At 38.3% G+C, this 21,851-nt stretch overlaps 1 protein-coding gene across 7 annotated transcripts in view; it reads left to right on the top strand.

Annotated features, from left to right (window-relative positions):
• The window catches only part of FKBP5 (FKBP prolyl isomerase 5), a 93,274-nt gene that overhangs the window by 55,677 nt on the left and 15,746 nt on the right, over nt 1–21,851 (top strand). For all 7 annotated transcript variants that reach the window (XM_019667457.1, XM_019667461.1, XM_019667459.1 and 4 more), the window contains 3 exons: nt 1,556–1,698; nt 2,638–2,752; nt 18,556–18,712. In XM_019667457.1, coding sequence (XP_019523002.1) covers nt 1,556–1,698; nt 2,638–2,752; nt 18,556–18,712 — 415 coding nt within the window. The remainder of the gene's footprint in view (nt 1–1,555; nt 1,699–2,637; nt 2,753–18,555; nt 18,713–21,851) is intronic.

Below are 21,851 nucleotides of genomic sequence, written 5' to 3'. Positions count from 1 at the left end.
AAAAAAAATTTTTTTTAATAATAAAATGCATATTCTCCTTTCTACTGATGGAGAATGGTCAAAATTCAGATGGTCCTCGACTTACCATGGTTTGACTTATAATTTTTTTATGATGTACAAAAGCAATATGCATTCAGTTGAGACTGGGGAGGCTAAGCTATAATATTCAGTAGGTTAGGTGTATTAAATGCATTTTCAACTTATATTTTCAACCTACAATAGGTTTATCGGGACATAACCCCATCATAAGTTGAGGAGCATCTGTTATATATTAAATAAGAAAGCAGCTCAGAACTGAATGTACTCGTATAGTATGCTGTCATTTGTGTTTTACATTTTTTAAAAAGCAACAGCACATACTGGAAGGATATAAAAGAAACATAACAGTGGCTTCTTACAAGGAGAAAATGGATGACCTTTTATCTTTCCTTTTATATCTTTTGCTCTTGTGTGTTTTAATATTAGGTGTTTATTATATAAAGTTTTAACTAAAATAAGTGTATCTGATATTTTGAAAAGTTAATACTGAAGACTCAACTGAAGTCATGAATCTCAAATGCTTTATCCTCCCTACTTACATACCTTACTATAGGGTTCCCATCATTCTAATACCCTACCACCAGTTCAGTTAGGGATAACAGCTCTCTTCAGAATTCACTTCCTCTGGTATTCATTGCTTACCAGATCTCACTTTGAATACTTAAGTTTCTTATTAACATAGCACCTTAATTTTGTATTTTATCATTTAAATTACCTGTATTTTCTACTGTTTCCCAAAGGATTTGAGACTGCTTATTTTAAGATATAATTATATAGGCTAATATGGTTCTATAGTTGAGCAATAAAATTGACTTTTAGTTTCCTGGAAGTAGGCCAAAAAAAAAAAATTTCTGACTTGACAAAAGGACACATTTCATTTTGCTTTTTTAAAAGAAGGGTTTTTTCTTATGCTAAATTTTGAGAAAAAAAATTCATTTCGTGTGCTCTTTTATGCAATTTATACTTTTCTGGTTGTTTCTTGTTTGCTTTTGTCTACCCTACTAAATTATAAGTTTTCTTAGGACAAATTTCCATTTTCTATACTATTTTTGTTTCATTTCTGCCTAGAAAATATTTACTTCTTATTATGGTTGGAATTATAAATTAAGCAACAATGGCAACACAGCCACATTTCAAAGATTATGATACTGCCATTTTTCAAAGACTTAATCTTTGAACAGTTGAGAAATTAATACTACTTTTCCTCTTCCTCAGCAGGGAGGCTTCTCTGATAGCCCTCAAAAAAAAAAATCAATTTATTTTTCAGTGTGTAGCTTTCACTGAGTTCTTTTGTAGCCCTTACTTCCTAGCTGAGTATGTAGTATAAAGAATTGGAAATTTGTTTGAACTTTTGTTTTATAGCAGTTAAATCTTTTTAAATATGGCCTGTAGCTTTTGTTAAAAAAGAGATTAAGTTCAAAATGGAGTCATTTGTGCTAAGCCCCACATCAGCAAACCAAGACTTCGTATATAACATAATTGCAGTTTTAGCCTCTTACCTTTTCCTTTCTCTTAGGCCAAGTTATCAAGGCATGGGACATTGGAGTGGCTACCATGAAGAAAGGAGAGATGTGCCATTTACTGTGCAAACCAGAATATGCATATGGCTCCGCTGGCAGTGTCCCCAAAATTCCCTCAAATGCAACTCTCTTTTTTGAGGCAAGTGTGTGTGTGATGTTGCCTTGTTAACATCTGCTCTGCTATAGTGCTGGCTCAGGAACAACAGGCAGTGGAACAAGGAGCTAAGCTTGCTATTGAGAATCAGATCCAATTTATTTATTTTGGAGCTTGGCTTCTTGAATTGTTTCCCAAAAACCCAAGGAGTGTGTGCCAGTGCTTTCTTAGAAACGTGTCTCTGGCACAAAAAGGTCATATCCAAATAAACAAAAGACACCAGTCTCAGGAATAAAGGTTCTGGTCAGTGGTGTGAGTATGACATTAAAATTGACCAGAAGACAGGATGGAAATGTGGGAAATAAATGTTGAAATATACCTAAACTAAGTTGTAAAGTATTTTCATATTATAAAGGTTTATAAATGTCACAGATCTCACGTCTATATTAGAAGCAGTAGGTAATGATCATTTGTTATTCATCTTGTGTTGAATTACCATATTTAGCCAAACCTGATTTTAAAAGTAAGGGGGGAAATGCCTGAAACAGCCTAGGTAAAACACACCGTTAGTTGGTTGTAGGCCTGAGTCATAGGATTTATTCTTAAATTTCAAGACTGGAATTCCATGAATCTGGGGTGGCAAAATGGTGGCCTCCCAAGTCAGACAGAATAGATGGGGGCCTGCAGTGTGTAGCCCTGGCTTTTTGCCCACCATGCAGTTTTCCTAGCATTTCCTGTCTGTCTGTGCGCTGTAGCCCCACAGGATGTAGTCCCAGACGTTATCATCACATGAAGGTTTTTTTCAGGTATTAAAAAATGCAGTGTTCTCTTTTTGCTACTCTTTCAATAACTAAGGAGCACAGATAAATATAAAACAGAGTTTTACTTTGTAAAATGGAAGGACCATTGGTCGTCCTTGCCTTTAAGTATGTGAAATTGGTTTTGTTTGGTCTTTTCTCAGCCAGATCCCTTTTTCCTTTCTAGATTGAGCTCCTTGATTTCAAAGGGGAGGATTTATTTGAAGATGGAGGCATTATCCGAAGAATCAAACAGAAAGGAGAAGGATATTCATACCCAAATGAAGGAGCCACAGTAGAAGGTAAGTACTGCTGCGAGAGGGGACTAGTCCTTAAAGATTGGGTTCCACTAATGTGGATGAAATGGAGATTTCTTTATAAAATCTGTTTATAGAAATAAATACATTGAATATATCTCAAGAATAGTTTTAAATTTGACTTTTATTTAATAATGACTTCATTTAGTAAATTTGATATGTATGTGCCAGGTACTGTGCCAGCCTCTGCAAACTCAAAAAAATGAAAAAAAGGTTGTCCCATTTATCAAGGAATTTTTACTCTATGGACTCCTTGGTGTGCCAAGAATTGTATTAGTTGCCCTATATATTTATTCATTTCTCACAATAACCTTATGAGGTAAGATTTATTATTCCCCAGGTGACAGAAGTAAGTTTAGAGAAGTTATATAAGTTGCCCAATGTTACAGAGTTACTGCTAAACAGAGCAGTAGATTTTAATGCTATTTTGATGTCATCACGATAAGAAAACAGATCATCATTTTAGTTAGATCAGAATTGGATAACAGTGTTCATTCTATTCTCTGTCAGGAGACCAGGGGTCCTAGGTCTGCTTTGCCACATATTTATTGAGTGACCTGAGGCGATTCCATTGTTTCATTTGCTAAGTTGGGAGTAAGGAAACTGCTGAGTATGGGGATAAGTGACCCTTCTTCCTCCCAGAGCACAGAGTGTACACCACTGTGTACACTGCTTGTCAGTTAATATTGTAATCAGCATTTGCCCATTTCCCTGGATACAGTGTGTGCTTCAGGACTAGAATCTTCATCTTTGTTTCCAGTGTCACCTACAGTGCTTTACACACATTTAGTGTTCAGTAAACACTTTCTGCGTGGATAAATGTTTGAAAGATGCCACTTACTGAGCTGAAGTAATTCCAAAAATAGTTGTGAGAAAATAGAGAAATATGTCCATCAAGGAAAAAAACAAATCACTAAACAAGGACAGCAACACGAACTATTATAAAAGACCTAGTTTAAAATAAACAGTTCATTCAGAACAGTAAACTAGAATAGCTGATTTTCTTATCTTTAATGTTGCATATACTACTTTGAACCCATATTTCATTTCTATGAGTCTGGCAAATTAGTCCAAATTAGTATTTTTTTAATTGGAAACAGTTATAAATAGTATTACTGTAATATTGCAGTTGAAGTGTTTAGGTAGTTATCATTCGTGATAAGGTTTAGAATAAGTAAAGAAGAGCTCAGATAGATAATGTTGAAGAAATACCTAGATCAGGAGTCAGGAGATAGGACTCTGGCTTCACCTAGCTCTAGCTAGACTTCACCTCTAAGCTTAGCTTCCTTCCTATACAGTGAAGCAGGCGGGCAGACCTCTTGATTTCTAAGGTCCTGCTAGCCCTAAACATTCCATGATAGAATTCTACATGTTTATACTCATAAATTATATGAGTATTCCTATAAAGTTATAGGAATAATAGGAAATTATCTTCAGTATATTAACAACCACTTAAAAAGATTGTCTATAACACGTATTTAAATTTTTAATTATGAAACATTTCAAACATATACAAAAGTAGAGAGTTTTTTTCCTATGATACAGTGACTCCCCATGTTTCAACAATTTATAATATATATTTTTAAACTGGAGGTTTTTTGTCAACTCAATTAAAGGGAAAAACCTTTTCCCAATTACAGAAAATACCACAAAACTACCACTGCAGAGTTAACTTTGGAGCAGGCTGAATTAAATCATGCTTTGGTAATATTTTCAGTGGGAGTCATTTTTTTAACATTTTGTTTTGAAATAATTTTCGACTTACAGAAAAGTTGCGAAACTAGTACAGAGAATTCCCTTACATGCTTCACCCAACTTCCTTAATGTTAACATCTTACCTAACCACAGTACATTTATCAAAATCAGGAAATCAACAATGATACAGTACTATTAACTTTTCTACAGATCTCATTTGAATTTTACCAACTGCCACACTGATGTCCTTCTTCTGATCCACAGTCAAATTCAGGATCCAACATTGTATTTACTTGTCATGTCTTCTTAGTCACATCCTGTCTATGACAGTTCATCAGTCTTTTTGTGTTTTCATGACTTTAACACTTCTGAAGACAACTGGCCAGTTATTTTGTAGCATATCCCTCAATTTGGGTTGGTCTGGTGTTTTCCCATGATTAGATTGAGGTTATGCGTTTTTGGAAAATACCACATCAGTGATGTTGTGCCCTTCTCAGTTCATCATTATCAGGAGGCACATGATGTTGGTGTCAGCCATTACTGGTGATGTTAACTTGGGTCTTTTGGGTGGGATCTGCTGTGTTTCTCCACCGTAAGGTTACTATTTTTACCTTTGTAATTACTAAGTATCTCATTGGGAGGGAAATACTAGGAGACTATGCAAGTATCTTCTGTTACATCACACCTTCACACATTGATTTTAGTATCCATAAGTGATTTTTGCGTGCAGTAGTTATTACTGTGATATTTGCCTAATGGTGATTTTTTTTTTTAATTTCCACTGTTCCGTCTACATTTAATTGGAATTCTACTGTAAAAAAAAGCTGCCTCTTCTCCCATTTATTCAGTTGTTTATTTATAAAAGCATGGACCCATGGATATTTATTTTATTCTGTAGGTTATTATATATTACTATTCATTTTTATTTTATTGCTCAAATTGTCCCAGAGTGGCCATTGGAAGCTCTTCTTCACCTTGTCTCTTGTTTCCTTTCAACATACCTTCATTGTCTTTTTAAGCAAGCACTTCTTTATTTGGGGCACTATAGGTGCTCTAGTCTCATTTTGTAATTTCCCTCCCCCAGGCCTAACATCAACCATTTTCCAAAGAGCTCTGATTCCTCTAATTGGAGAATGGTATTTAGAAAGTAAGACCTGAGGGCTAGGTATACTCATGGTATGGAATGTTATTGCTTCTAGAAGCTCTTAGCAGACAGAGGTAGGAAATATATCAATCTCAATTGGCATATGCACACATATATATGTATTTCTATATTAGCCTATATAGAGAGGGTGCCAAAAAATGTATACACATTGTAAGAAAAGGAAAAAACTGGATTAAAATTGTAATACTCAATATATACCGATAACAAAAGATGAATATAAGCCATGTGTTTACATTTTTTTTTTGGCACCCCCAGTATATTTTAAAAACTATGAGTATATGCTAACACTTCCCATTCCAATCCAACACCATAGGTTTATTCTAGCCTTCTTCTCCCTGTGCTTGTTTGAAACTGCTTTCTCTGACAGTGAGAAACATGGCCCTCATCATTCATAAACTACAGTATACACAGAAAGTAGTTTCAGAATTGCCAACCCATGCCCTTGTGAAAAACAAATTTACAAAGCAGCAAATATTTGTGTATAGTTCCTTTTGTCATTAGCCTTATAGCATACATTGAAAACACTGTTTTCCAACTTAGGTTAGTTCTTTTCTTCCTCACTCCCTTCAGTTTGGTATGTTATACATTTGTAATACAGTTAGGTTCATTTGTTATGTTTGCATTCCATTTGGGGTTCCCCCCCACACTCTGGTTGATTTTAATTATTCATTTGTTTTGGATATATGAAACATTACCATGAGATTCTAAACTACAGTCATCTCTCAGTATGTATCTACAGGGGATTGGTTCCAGGACACACCCAACTCACCCCACTCGCCTCCCCCACAGATGACTAAAATCTGCTGATGCTCAAGTCCCTTATATAAAATGGTGTATCTGCATATACCCTACACACATCCTCCCGTATGCTTTAAATCATCTCTAGATTACTTATAATACCTAATACAATGTAAATGCTATGTAAATAGTTGTTACACTGTATTGTTTAGGGAATAATGACAAGAAACAAAGTTTGTACATGTTCAGTACAGATGAAATCATCATAGGCCTAACTACATAGTACGAGTCAGCAACAATGTAACTTTTCCCCCCCAATATTTTCAATTCACAATTGGTTGAATCTGCAGATATGGAACCCATAGATATGGGAGGGCCAACTATATATGAAAATACATACTCAAAAGTGTTACCCCCTTCATCCCTACTAACCTGTCCCATTTCCCCATTATTTACTGCGGTAGGTAACTAATCTCATTAGTTTCTGATTTCTTGTATTTCTTTTGCAGAAATGAGTAGAGATGTGTATTTTTTTCTTATTACCCTTTTTGCATGAAGGGTAACATACTATGAATGGAATTTTTTAAATGTATTTGAATAATCTTTTATATAATTTTATTTTCTCTGTTTTTAAATATATTAAGAAAGAGCAGTGACTAATCTTTTGTCTTTCATCTTGTTAGATTATACTTTGCTGGGAAATTTTAGAGTAAATGGTTAATTTTCTCCCAAAAGTCCTTCTTAGTTTTCTGGAAGAAATCAATCTTGTAAAAATTTCTTATATTGTATTTTCATTTATCAAGGTTAAGGTGTCCTGTTTTCTCTCTTTGAAACAAGTTAGCTATGTGTGGGAGGGGGACAGAAAGTTGACTTATAAGTGGTCTGTGCCAGAAACCAAGATCACATTGTTCTTTTTGAAGTCTTCTCAGACTTGACTGGTTTGCCCTTTTTTTGGAGCATCACCTATATACACTTAGATTCAAAACCAGGTAGAAATCCTAGAACTAAATGCAGTTCTACAGTGAAAGAGAACAATAGACAATGATCATTCTAATATGATAGAGACACAAGAGTTACAGAGTTTCTGTCACTTCTGAATAAAGGTACAGTGAGTAGTCAGGGGAGAGGGCCACACAGGCTTTGGGAGCCATAGACTTGGAACATATTTGGAATCTTGGTATTTTTATGACTATACAAGTTACTTAACCCCCTTGAGCATCTAGTTTTCTTATCTGTAAAATGGGAATGATAATCTTTTCCTCCAAGGCTATTGTGACAGTTAAATGAAGAAAGGTGCCTAGTACATGGTGCATTTTTAATTTCTTTTCCCACCCTCTGTATTATGTTTATATAATTTGTTTTGCTTTAAATAGATTTAAGGACAGAAATTCTTGACTCTGCTTTCTCTTATATCCTACATCCAACCTATCAGCAAATCCTTTTGGTTTTACCAGGGTTAACCTAGAATCCATGATTAATTTGTCTTTGTCCTTAATACCAGTCTTCAAGTTAATTATATATCATCTTAATAGTTATATTAAATCATATTTCTTCAGGATTTGTGTTTGTTTTTTGAAAAGTAAAGTTATGGACTGAATCAAAAGGCTTTTACAAAGTGGTGATCTTTTGCTTTCTTTTAATAACTTGTTTGTTTCTATGTGGAAGAGAAAACTTACATTAGTTTGACAGGATTTATTCTCTCTCAAAGAAATTTTCATTTTTACTGTCTCTGTCAGGATCCTAATGCTTGAAATCAATTTTTAGATTCCATTCCAGTGTGCTTTTTCTTGTATCAATAAGATGACCATCTTGTAATTTTTATTCAATGTCCTTTTTCCATTTAAAACAAATCACTGTGTTCTAAGGTAGTCTAATTGACATTATTATGATGACTGAGACTTTAGTCATCTACTTTAGTTTAATTGCCAGTAGTGGCTACGTTGTTACTTTTAAGCTTTACCTTCTTAGAAAATCCAATCTGACTGACAAAAGGCTCTAAATAGCCGCCAGCTCCTCTTAACCCCAACTCGGCATCTCAAGTCTTCTGATTTGTTTTGTTACCTTAAGTGTTTAGAGCAGGCACATCCAAGTGCTGGCTGTATGTGGCTCTCTACTCCCTTGCCCCCCAGTGCTTTCAGCCGTGTTTGCATGCAAAGAATGCAGACAATGGACAGCATTTTCAGATGAGAAAATTGCAACAGGGTGATCTGCAGGATTCAAATTGTTGGAGTTCTCTTCCCTCTCACTTCCTTTCCCTCTCCAAGTCCCACTCAAGTGAGAGATGGGGGATGGCGGTGGAGAATGATTTCAAAAAAGAGGGAAAAACCCGTATTACCGTGTTTTCCCAAAAATGAGGCCGGGTGTTATATTCGTTTTTGCTCCAACAATCTATATTTGTTCATTTATTCATGTACAAAAATCTACATTTATTCAAACAGTCATGTCTAGCTGACAATCTTAACTGGGGCTTATGTTCGTTTGGGGTAGGGCTTATATTACGAGCATCCTGAAAAATCATGCTAGGGCTTATTTTCCGGTTAGGTCTTATTTTCGCGGAAACACAGTAGTGCTAGAAAATGGGGAATACAAGAAGTGGATCTGAAATTATGAAGAATTTCTAGAATATGTAAAGTAGATGAAATTGGACTGATGGAAACTAGACTCAGGAAACCCAACCCAAAACAGGTGTAGAGAAGACCTCGGCAGAGGTACATACCGTTCTTCCCAACAAGCTTGGGCAGGACTCCAAGCTCACAGTCAGCTGGTGCAAGGGAGCCAAAGCAGGCTATGGGGCAATCCACAGGGTTGTTAGAAAACAATATGGAGCAGCTGGGCCAGTAAGCCTCCAGTGCAGTAGTTCTCAACTTTGGCTGAATTTAGAATTACCTTGGGAGCTTTTAAAACCCTGCTGTCCAGGCCTTAGCCCAGGCCAGTTAAATAAGAATCTCAAACCTCAAAGGATAAAACTCCTCAGGCACAAGTTTTTTTTTTTTTAATTCCCCCAGTTGACTCTAGTTTGCAGCCAAGGATTGAGAATTACTACTCTAGGGCCTGGCTGTGACTTTTGCTCCCAGGCTAAAGCCAGTAAGGTCAGATTTCTAAAATAAAATAAGGATCTGCCTCAGAAGACTCCACATGTTAGGACTTGGACTAGAGAATGAGAACGTAAAGTGTCTGAACTTTTAAAACAGATGTGAAGGGGGGAAAAGTAAAATAGCAGCTCTGCACAACTGTAAATATGCCAGTGTTTTGCTCCTGAAGTATAACTTTCATGCATCACCAGTGGGAAAGGAAAGATGTCCCCAGCTTTCCTGTGCACATTGTGCTCAGCACACAGTAAATGCTCAGTAAATATTTGTGGGCTCCTCACCGAGAGATTTCTACAATTAGCCATCCCTTTTGGGAAAAGGTCTACCACGGGCATGTATTCAACTGCTTAGGAATACTGTGTGAAGTAATGATAAGCATTTAATCTTGCTTAATCCTTCCTTTATAATATGACCAGACAACAAAGAATCATCAGCAAATATCATGAAAAAGAAGCCCCGGGGGAGGCCGGATAGTTCAGTTGGTAAGAGTGCGAGCTCTGAACAACAGGGCTGCCGGTTTGATTCCCACATGGGCCAGTGAGCTGCGCCAGTAAGCTGCGCCCTCTACAACTAAAATTGTGAACAACAGCTCAACCTGGAGCTGGGCTGCCATGAGTGGCTAGCGGCTGGCATGAGCTGCCGTGGGCTGCCGTGAATTGTGATCAGCGTGAGTGGCCGTTAGCCAGCAAGGGCTGCCATGAGCTGCTGTGATTGACCGGCCAACGGCTGGAAACCGACTGCCTCACCCGGGAAGAGCGCAATGATAATACCAACATGGGCCAGTGAAGCAACGTCCTCCACAACTAGACTGAGAACAACAGCTTGGAGGTGGGAGGGTGGGGAGAGAGAAAAAGAAGCCCCAAGGTAGACTAAGAAGAAATAGAATTTTTAAAATACTAATTGCTGTCTTCAGAGATGTTTAACAAGATATTCATAAATCACACAACCAGCTTCTCTGAAAAAGGAAAGGGAAGATAAGAAAGTTTCTGGGGCCGGCCGAGTGGCGCGATGGTTAAGAGCTGGCTTCGGACGCCAGAGGGCCCCGGTTCGGATCCCACATATGAGGGCCAGTGACACTGCCCTCTACAGCTAAGATGCTGAACGACAGCTCAACCTGGAGCTGGGCTGCCATGAGTCGCCGGCGTCGGCGTAGGCTGCACTCCCTGTGGCAGTGGGTTGCCATGGGCTACCGTATGTAGCCAGCAGCCAGCGTGAGCGGCCAGCAGCCGCAGTGAGCGGCCGTCCAGAAGCCAGCGACTGATCTGCCTCGCCAGAGAAGAGCGCAATGATGGTGCCAACTTGGGCCAGTGAAGCAACATCCTCCACAACTAGATTGAAGAACAAAACGACAGCAACTTGTCTGTTCCCCTTCCCCCAATTCCCCAGCACTGTTCCCATCCCCCCCAATTCCCCAATAAAAATCTTAAAAAAAAAAAAGAAAGTTTCTGGAAGGGCCGGCCGAGTGGCTCAGTTGGTTAAGAGTTGGCTTGGGAGCGCGAGCTCTGAGCAGCTGGGCCACTGGTTCAGATCCCACATGCGCCAGTGATGCTGAGCCCTCTACAGCTAAGATGGTGAACAACAGCTTGACCTGGAGCTGGGCCACAAGTGGCCGGCGACGGCGTAGGCTGCAGCCTCTGCTGCAGTGGGCTGCCGTAAGCTACTGTGAGTGGCTTTCTAATGGCCGGTGACCAACTGCCTCAGACAGGAAGAGCGCAATGATCACAATACCAACATGGGCCAGTGAAGTGGTGTCCTTCACAACTAAAATGAAGAACAAAAGGACAGCAACTTGTCTGTTCCCCTTCCCCGATTCCCCAACACTATTCCCTCCCCGAATTCCCCAATAAAATCTTAAAAAAAAAAAAGTTTTTGGAAATTAAGAATATGACTATCAAAATTGGAACTCAGAGGAAGGGTTGAAAATCAAAATGGACAGTCCCAGAATTCTGAATTGGTGAAAGGAAAGGTAGTCAAGGATATCTCAGAACAGAGAGTAAAAAAACAGAGATGAGAGATAAAAGAAAAATTAGAAGACAGAAATGATAAATCAAGGATAGAATGTGTATCTCATTAATCATGTAATAGAAGATTTCCTAGAGAAGACAGAAGTCTTAAGATTGAAAGGGCCAGTGGATGGTGGCATGCAGGAGTAAGGAGGGCTTTTTTCACCTAGATACATCCTGATGACATTTCTTAATTCCATAGCTTAAAATAAAATTTGGAACTCTTTCAAGGAGGAACAAGCTAAATGCAAAGGAATGAGAATTAGAATATCAGATTTCTTATTTGTGACACTAAATACTACAAGACAAGGCCTTGAACACTGTGTCTAACTGTGAGTATTTTGAACCTAGAATTCTATATTCCATGAAATTATCATTTAAGTGTGAGAACAAAATTAACTTTTTGGAATATGCAGACTTGTGCCCTTTTTGAAAATAATACTATAGGATATACTGAAACATCATAAAAATAAAGCCAAGAAGTAAAGACTCAGGCATAAGAAACACTAGTTAGCAAAAAAGTAATTTCCAAAGCATGACAGTGAAGTTGGATACATTTATCTTGAAAGAGCCTTGAAGTGGTAGCACTTTAATGTGAAAAATAATAATAGTTTAACAGTCTGGAGCTAGGTTCTAGGTCGTTTTAACAAAATGTAGTACAGATGAGAAATGGATAGGGGAGGCAAAATTGCCTAAAATGATTTTCTTATTCCAGGGGAGATTATGCTGATTGTTAGCATTGATAAAAAATATATACCTTGAAATGATTTGTTTAAAAGGGAATGTTAGGTACTAGTAAAAAATAGCATGTAAAACTTCCAAACCGCCTAGTGAGGAGTGGGGAGGTAGAGGAACAAGGAAAATTTGATCAATCCAGTAAAAGTAATAAAGGAAAAATAAGAAAATATTATATAGAAAACCTAAAATAAGATGGTAGGAATAAAACCATATCAGTGATTACAAAAAATATGGATGGAATAAAATCACCTATTAAATATGGCAAAATTCCTATAAGGCTAAAACAATAACAACAAAAGTCTAGCTGTATGCTCTTTATAAATAAAACACCAAAACAAACAATAAAAGGTACCAAAAATTCAAAGTAGAGGAAAAATTTCATGTATGCCCATGTTGAGATCTGATAGAGCTATGAGGTTTTTTTAGTTTTGTTTTTGACATGTTTTTTGAAGTGTTTATGCATGTCCTGGCAAATCTTGTCCAGTTAAGAGAGCAAATTCTTGAAACTTTTATTATATGTTTTCACAAAATAATGTAGGATGGCACTTGGTCTAAAATGGACAGTGTTTATTTCAAATATTTTGGATTTATATACCTCCTTCTAAAAAAGTATCTTTAAGTCTTATGGTTGAGTAAAATCTTAGTAGAAAATAGTCTTATTTGTTATAGAAAAAAAAATCCAACTAATGGATCGTTTATTTTAGACTAGTACTAAAAAACAAAAGCTCCATATCAGTAAAGAATTTAAATAGCTCTTGGAATTTATTAAAAATAGGAGTACTGACTACAATCAAAAAGGAAAATTCCCATAAATGAGTGAAAATTACTACCATTTACCCTAATTCCCTGTTTTCACATTAATCATTAAGTAAATGTTTACTTTCTGGTCCTGAACTGTGTGCTAGGCACTGTGAGGTACAAAAGAAGACATCGCTTTTGCCTGTTTCTGAGTTTTATTCATAACGTTGATAGTTGTCTCTGTGGAACCATTACGTGGTTCTTATACCAAGTTCTGAAACGTGTTTTATCTGGTATAATTACCACTAATTGCAGGAAAATAATCATAGCTAACATTTATTGAGTTCATGTCTGTGTATCCACACGTAATACAGTGTGAAAACACCACGACCTAGGAATCGGTGAATGCCAGGTACTGACTGGGCTAGAAGCTTTAATCAGTACCTAATTTAATCTTCTCAATAATTATGAGTTAGCTAATATTTCCCCTATTCTATAGATGGAGAAACTGAATCAGATAATATAAATGACCTTGCCCAAAGTCACAATTGTTCAGTGGCAGACTGAGCCTGGAATCCAGGTCTGACTAAGTGCTATACCCGGGTAAAAAGAAAAGTGGTGAGGAGTCGAGTTAGTGTAGAATTTATTGCTGTGTTAATGCTTCCTGTTTAGACTAAGATATATGTCATCCTCATAAATGTTATTCTATTCAAGTAGCCAGTTTCAATGCCTGCTTTCAGCATCTGTCCCTCAGTTCCATAAGCAATCTTACAGTGGTATTTGGTAACCTCGAATAGTACAAAATACTGCAAAGGCGGGAGGGAGGGAGTTTGCCCCCAGTTTGACCACCATGCCTGATGGGAACAGTTTCTCTTCTAATCAGTGATTAACATGCTCTCCTGATTTCAGAAATCCATCTCTGCTTCCTCATTTGCTGTTTCAGGGGGTCATTAAGATCCCACTGCCTCTTGGATGCTCTCTATTAGGCAGGAGACACAGGCAGAGAGAAATTCATTTGGCGTGAATTAGGCAGCAGAGAAAACCCTTGGCGAGTGGGAGTAACCTGTCAACCTGGTTTTCTCTGGCTGAATGACTGACCTTGTCTAGTAGTAATGCTATTACAACATTACAGCATTCCCATTCAGATCCCCATGACCCAGTCATTGTTTTGGGAATGAGTGCAAAGCTATCAGACACCAACTACTATAATTAGAAAAGGGAAAAACAGACACTTACCAGAGCTACGTCTTTAGGCTGGAGCATTTACAGCACTTTTTTTAAGGTTATGGAGCCTCTTTCTGTTAAGCTTCCTAAAATACAGATTATACAGTTTTGGGGTTCTTGCATTCCAGTTTTTGTTACTGCAATACACTCCCCCCCCCCTTTTTAATCGGAGTACAAATTGCTGTCAGCACATTGAGTTCATGTGCCAGCCACATTCAGAACAGGGTGTTCTGTGCTCTTCAAAACAAAATTGCTCTAGGGCAGTAAGAGAACAATAAGTCAGAGCGCCAGTTTAAGTGATGTTTTGCAGCAGACCCGGCTCACTTGATGTGGTTACACTCAGATTGCGCAGCTCAGCTTGAGTAATTTGGTTTGGTTTGACTTCATGGGGTTTGGAGGAGTTTCCCCCACTTTAAGTTACATAGACTTTAAGAGGAAAATGTCCCTTTTTAACTTGTATATTTCTTTCTTTACCCAAAAAGCCCTAAGTAGAAGCATCCTGTATGTACTTTTATTCTCTTTGAGCACGTCATAGATCATTTACTTCCCGTAAATCATGCTGGTTGGAATTAGCAACAGACCTCCTGAGCCCTAGAGGCCGAGCTCCCAGTGAGTCATGATGGTTATTATTAAATATTTATTAAGTGAGTATTTGCATTAAGAGATGCAAGGTCAGAAGCAACCACAGGTCTTCCACAGCCAGAGCTGCCACAGTTTTCTTTGGTAGCAATTGTTGAGACAATTTAAAAAATCATAACTGACTTTATAGGAGCTAAACATGCCTGCCTCTGTCACCATGATGGGGGACCCCTACTGTGGCAGTAGGCACTCGTTTCTGAGTGGTGTGTGATTCTTGTCAACAGCCCTGTGGAACTTGTCACACCAGTGTTCCAAGTTTAGAAGCCAGTTAGCTGGTGATAGCCTTTGCTACATGTAGATGTGAAGAATCAGTGGGCTATATACCCCCTGAGGCTGATACCTTCTCTTGCTCTGACATTCCAGATAGTATTAAAAGGTGGTGGTTTTATATAAACATAAAAACTGATGTGTGTTCGTGTATGCATGTGTGTGCATGTGCATGTGCACATATCAGTTTATCAGTTTAAGATCATAGGTATTGTAGGCAGTGTTTGTTCGGGCCCAACTTAGACGAGTTAGATGTACCAGGAAAAAAAGGTTATTAGTCCAAATATATAAGGTAGTAAGTATTTATAAGAGTTATTACAAATTTTTACCTTCCTATTAGGTGGCCACAAACATTGGTTCTATCATTTTTTTAAAAATAGTTGTTTACAGTTGAGTTTTTGTTTTGTTTTTTTAATTGAGGAACAGTGTGCTTCTCCAGGACCCATCAGCTCCAAGTCAAGTAGTTGTTTCAATCTAGTTGTGGAGGGCGCAGCTCAATGGTCCATGTGGGGATCAAACTGGCAACCTTGGTGTCATGAGCATTGTGCTCTAACCAAGTGAGCCAACCAGCCACCCCCCAGTTCTATCATTTATTGTCTCTTAAAGAGACCAGCTGCAATGAAGGTTTTTTTTTTCTTTCTTAATTATGCCTTTATTGTCATTTAACTTGAACTTTTCTCTTTTTTTGCATCTTTGCTTTACTTTCCCAACATGCTTAGTAGTAGCCAATATTTTCTTCCTAATATGATGGGTTATCACATGTAGAAAACTCCTGAAATTATTTATATAATTTTAATATCAAGGATATGCAGCAAGCCGAAAGCCAGGCTAGGAAACTGACACACAGGCAGGAATCCTTTGCAGAGCCTCTGCATTTCCTGTTTTGAAAACACATTCAAACTTGATCAACCAAAAACCACAATGAATGTACTGATAGTTTCCTCCCCCACTGAATGTACTCTCCTTTGGGGAGGAAGATACTTCTAACAATAAACTCCAGACAAGATGATTTGTCAACTAAGTTGTGAGCTACTAGGATAATAAATCTTAGTACTTGAGGAATTCCATGGTACCTGGGCTGAAATTCACTTTGCTCACTTAGCAAATCTTTTTTTTTTTTGAAAGATTTTATTGGGTGATTTGGGGAGGGGAACAGACAAGTTGCTGTCCTTTTGTTCTTCAGTCTAGTTGTGGAGGATGTCGCTTCACTGGCCCATGTAGGTATTATGATCATTGTGCTCTTACCGGCTGAGGTGGTTGGTCACCGGCCATTGGACGGCCGCTCATGGCGGCTCTCGCCAGCTGTCGGCCGCTCAACGCTGGCTGATGGCCACTCACGGTAGCTTATGGCAGCCCACTGCAGCCTACACCGTCGCCAGCGACTCACGGCAGCCCAGCTCCAGGTCGAGCTGTTGTTCATCATCTTAGCTGTAGAGGGCGCAGCGTCACTGGCCCATGTGGGAACCGAACCGGCAGCCCTGCTGCTCAGCGCTCATGCTCCCAAGCCAACTTGTAAATCTCTTTTCATCAAAAGTGTCATCGCATCAGTCTAAATTAAATTTCTTGGGCAGATTGAAAAATATTTAAGAATGCAGACTTTTCAGAACTCTCAATCCTATAGAAACATCAGCTTTTACTCTAGTAAAAATACTTTAAGCCCTAGATGCCTTGCTGAACCTCTCAAGTATGTATGTATTTGAGAATAATAAAGTTGAATTTATTTTGAAAATATTTTCTAGTTCAAAACCACTTTCAATGTGCTGCAAGTTGATTAAGTTTTATTTTATCTAGAGCATTCCAGAAGTGAGTGTAATAGAATCATCAGCATTTATGAGTATGAGTCAAAGAGCAAAATTCCTATATACCAGCTCCACCATGAGAGCCAGTCCAGTTCTTGCCCTTGTTTGGAGGGGGTCTGACTCGAGGCGGGCCTTTTCTAGTTTGGCCCAAGCTTCTTACACTCCATCCTATGTCTGCAATGGGAGCAAATCAGGATGGTATGAATTAGTAAATTCATAGTAAATTAGTAAATTAGATAGTAAATAGATAGTAAATTAGAAAAGCATAAATGTTCATGGGACATTGTGGCCTCTAGTGTCTACATAACTGCTGTTTACTCTTCAGGGTTTCACTCGTTTCTCAGGCCCTGGTTAAAGGTAACCTGATCAAATGATTAACTACAGGAATTAGCCTTGAAACTGGTTTTTGGCCTATATTGAGAATTATATTACTGGGTCATAGAATCATAGAATTTCAGAGCTTCACAGGACCCCGAGATCAAGTAGTTCAAAAGTAGAGTGAGTTAGAATTGAAATGTATTTAGAAAATAATTGTCTCATGGAACAAATATAACAGAACAAGTGAATTTTAGTCTCTTTGAAGCAAGTTATTGATCTAAAATAGGGCAAACAGCTTTAGAAAAGCATTTTAGGAAATCATAACATTTTAATCTAGGCCATTGTGTTACAGAAGTAGGAATAAAGAATTTTCTTAAGACAAATTATTACATTGCTGTTGTGCTATCATATAAGCCACCCATTTTTCTTTTTGTGTCAAAGACCTGCATGGTAAGGAATGAATAATCCTCACTATTAAAAAGTAGTTGAAAGTTTCAGAGAATTGTTTGTTTATCCTAGAAAAAAAAATCTAACTGATTAAGAAAACATATAAATTCATATGCATTTTTCCTGTTTTGTCTTGAAAAAACATAAAAGCCCCTTATCTAATATGAAATTGCCCTGGGAATAAGCTGAGTCAGTTTGAGTGGAGTGGGGAATTAGGCCCCGAGAAATTGACCCCTTCACTTAACATTTCAGAGGAGGTGATTAAGTAATTTGATTTGTGAAGTTATAGTAGACTGTTGATGCCTTCACACTTTACATTTATTACTCCACTAAGGGACACAGCTATGTTAGATGTTGCCTTTGGGTTTTCCTTTTTTAGTCAAATATGTTTGTGAATAAAGTTAAGGCTCTTAAAGAAAAAGAAGAGCGTCTGTATTCAGTTAACCTTTGTATATCATTGGGGAAAAGGTCATTCGGTTGTTTTTCATCCAAGCCTCTGAAGCCAAGATGCAGTTATAAATGTTTAAGCTGTTATATATTTGATATTGAATATGTGACATTTTGATAATTATTAAATAAGCTAGTATTTCTTGAACCTGTGTTATAGGTGAGGAAAGCTCTGTCATATAGTAGGTTTAAATCAAACCTATTTTTCCACTTTGTCTTATTATCCAATAATCTATCTTATTGATACAATTATCAGTAGTAGTTGTAAGTTTAAACTTAAAACATAGAGAAATATGATTGCTCTTAAATTTTCAGACTGGGCAGACTAAACTTCAACAGGACATACGTGTGTGTGTGTGTGTGTGTGTGTGTGTGTGTGTGTGTATAGATGAAATGGGCAAAGGGAAGCATCACTTAGCGCTCCCTAGTGAGCCAGTCCTAAGGAGCAGCTTTGGTGACTGGCCTGTCTCCTCTCCCGTAGTCCACCTAGAAGGCCGCTGTGGTGAAAGGATGTTTGATTGCCGAGATGTGGTGTTCATTGTTGGCGAAGGAGAAGACCACGACATTCCGATCGGAATTGACAAAGCCCTGGAGAAAATGCAGCGGGAAGAGCAGTGTATTTTACATCTTGGCCCACGGTAAGCTGCGCACCAGTTCAGTACACAGTGAAGTTGTCTAAGCAGGGATATGCTTGCTTTTTCAATCAACATGTTGGTATTTTCAGTGAAGTTGGTGCTAACAGTGGAAACAATCAAACTATGTTAGACATGGAGTGAATTAATGGGCGGGCCATAGACCACCAGCGCTTGTGAGCCTGTTCACTTGATTGATGTGTGTTAAGGGTAGGACTGACAGGCAAGTTTTGCTCTTTTGTTTATTTGTTTTGCCTGCTGTATTGCCAAGACAGGAAGCTATTGGTGCTTCTCCCATGATTCTGTTACCACCCCTTTCCTTTTCTCTAAATTAGGCAAGAGGCAGTAAAACCTGCGGGAGTTAGAAGTCCCAGCAGCATTTTTGGATGATTTATTACCACTTCAAATTGTGCCACCTGTTCTTATAGAGTCCCTGGGGGAAAAAAGTGTTCTTCCTGGATCTAAAGGCAGTGGCGATGACTCATTTTTGCCTAAATTTTTCCCATCATAAGGATACCCATTAGCACTTCCACACTCAGAACCACCAGACACTAACAGTCTCTCTTGTGAAAACACATTTGGTATTATTTTTAGATCTAAAATTATACCATGAGTCCAACCCTTCTATCTTGAGAAATGGACCACTGAGAGAAACCAGGGTGTTTGATTCTGTTTGCATGTAAGTGCATCCGCTTATCTTTGTGTCTGCTCCCTCTCTGCCTTGTTGGATTTCAGTCAGTAGGATTTTGATGAACTGCACTTACCAGTAGGTAACATGGTGCCTTTTATACAATCACTTGCCTTTCTCCAGCCTCCGTAGTAACCAGTGGCGTATCTACCTCTGCCCTAACACTTAGGCCATAATCATATTTCTCAAGTGATGTTTTAAACATGCTCCCACCCACTTGAAAATCTTCCAAAATGCGCTATACCTTGAACCCTTCAGAGGCTTCATGAGTGGCACCTTTTATTTAATACCTTCTTTTTCTCTGTCATATTCTTTTTCCACTACTATTTTCCCATGTCAGTGTTTCATTTACATTTACTCTATGTTTGTGGTTCACCCTTAGCTGAACCTATTTTTCTCCATAAGGAACTTTTTTTAATCAAGCAATGCACAGAGAAGGCTATCTCCTTTGGATAATATATATTATCCAAATAATATCTGGTGATTTTTAATCTAGCATTCTAAAATTATAGTAGTTCTAAATTCATATAGAGTGGTATTTATATCCAATGTATGTTTTCAGATTTAAGTTCCTTGAGGATAAGTTCTGAGCATATAATATTATATGAATGAGTTTGTTACATTTTAACCTAGCTTACAAGGCACTTATAGGGCCAGATTCTCAAGTTTAATGGCAAAGAAGAACAGAAATTATCTTTATACTTATTAACGCACGTAGTTCCTTGCAAGTTTAAATTGTACCAGTAGTGCCTAAACCCTGCTATGCAGCTTACTAGCTGTGTGCACTTGTGCAAGTCACTTAACTCTCCTAAACCTCAGCTTCCCCTTCTGTAAAATGGGGATAATAGTACCTACCTCGTAAAGTTGTGGAGAACTCAGTGAGATAATGCATGTAAAGAACTTAGCAAAGTGCCTGACACATAAGCCCTCGTATTAGCTATTTTTGCTATTGCAAGGTCTGTTTTCCTCTTCCATTTTACCCTCAGACCACAAGAAAAAGGAAACCCTGTTTAAACATATGGTAGATTTTTTTCAGTCATAGAAGTCATCAATAAGTTTCCATAAATTTCAAGATATTAAAGTTTTTTCATATGTTTTATGGAAAAATTTTAACATAGTTAGAAAGGAACGTGTTACTTTTTTCTTCAGATGTTGGCTAGTATGTTGAGCTACGGAAGGTACATAATGTGCAGTGGGAGACTACCCACACATGTACAGCTCAGTGTCACCCATGTATGTAGAACACGCCACCACCAGGCACACGTGAGCGCCTGCAGGGAATTACTTGTCTTACTCAGACTCGCACTTACCACACAGCATTGTACCTGAGCATTGTTGTAAATATGCTGTGTGACTCCCTGCATCACCTGTATTGCCTTCTCCACAAGATTTCCAGGTCATACCTTCTCTTTGATATTGATAGACTCCTTGGCAGGATGTTTTCATGATCAGAAATTCATTAAACACTTCCAAAGAACCCCTTTTCTCCTCATCAGGACAATATCTTATATATTGTTTTAAATACTGTGATGAATCTTTTTTGTTTTAGGTAAAGTGTGGCTAGTTTTTACTTTTTCTTTTTACTTCCTTCCCTTATGTTTCTGTTCTGTGTCAACCCCAAACCAAGGCTGCCAAGCTAATCAGGAGGCAGTGGGGGTCAAAAGCAAAACCGTTTTCTCGAACACACAGAGTCTGGATATAAATCCTGGCTCTACACTGCCTCTGTGTGTGACTCTCAGGAAGCACTTCTCTCTGAGCCTCAGTTTCTTCATCTATAAAAGGGGAACAGTTGATGAGAACTTAGGGTACACGTGCTTCTTGTATGCACATAAAGGCTTAGTGGTCAGTAATAGTCATTACGTGTATCTCTGCTCTCTGCAGGCAGCTGTTAACTCAGGAGCATTAATTCTGATACTGTAGCCCAGCTTGTCTTTTGATTAAGCCCTTGAACTCATTGGTGGTATTCTGTCTTTCAGTCAGAGGAATTTGTGTGCCCTGGGTCCTTCCTTGCCCAGGCTGATAGAACGTAAGTCAGACAACTTGCTGTATAATGTGGAAGTGAGGTTAGATGTTCCCAAAACAGTTTGGTGTGTGCTTACACCTCCCAGGATGATGCGTTCCACGTACATCTCCACGGAATCTCTCCATTTGAACCCAGGAGAGATTGTAGAAATAATATCCTTCTTCAGTCTCTTTTAATCCCATTGATAACCAGGACAATTTGGTGCCTCCCTTGACGCACCTCCAGCCTTGAGACCCCTATTTGTGATTTCCTCTGAGGCAGCTTTTCTCATCCTCAGCACTGTTGACATCTTGGGCTGGATGTTTCTTGGTTGTGGGGCTGTCCTGTGCATTGTAGGATGTTCGGCAGGGTCCCTAGCCTATTCCCCCCCAGATGCCAGTGGCACCCACATAGCTGTGACAAACCCATCTCTACACATTACCAAATGTCCCTGG

This window comes from Hipposideros armiger, unplaced genomic scaffold (assembly GCF_001890085.2).
Source record: "Hipposideros armiger isolate ML-2016 unplaced genomic scaffold, ASM189008v1 scaffold_497, whole genome shotgun sequence".
Lineage (NCBI taxonomy): Eukaryota > Metazoa > Chordata > Mammalia > Chiroptera > Hipposideridae > Hipposideros > Hipposideros armiger.
Note: the sequence above shows the minus strand (reverse complement) of the source record. Positions and strands in the feature narration are given on the sequence as shown.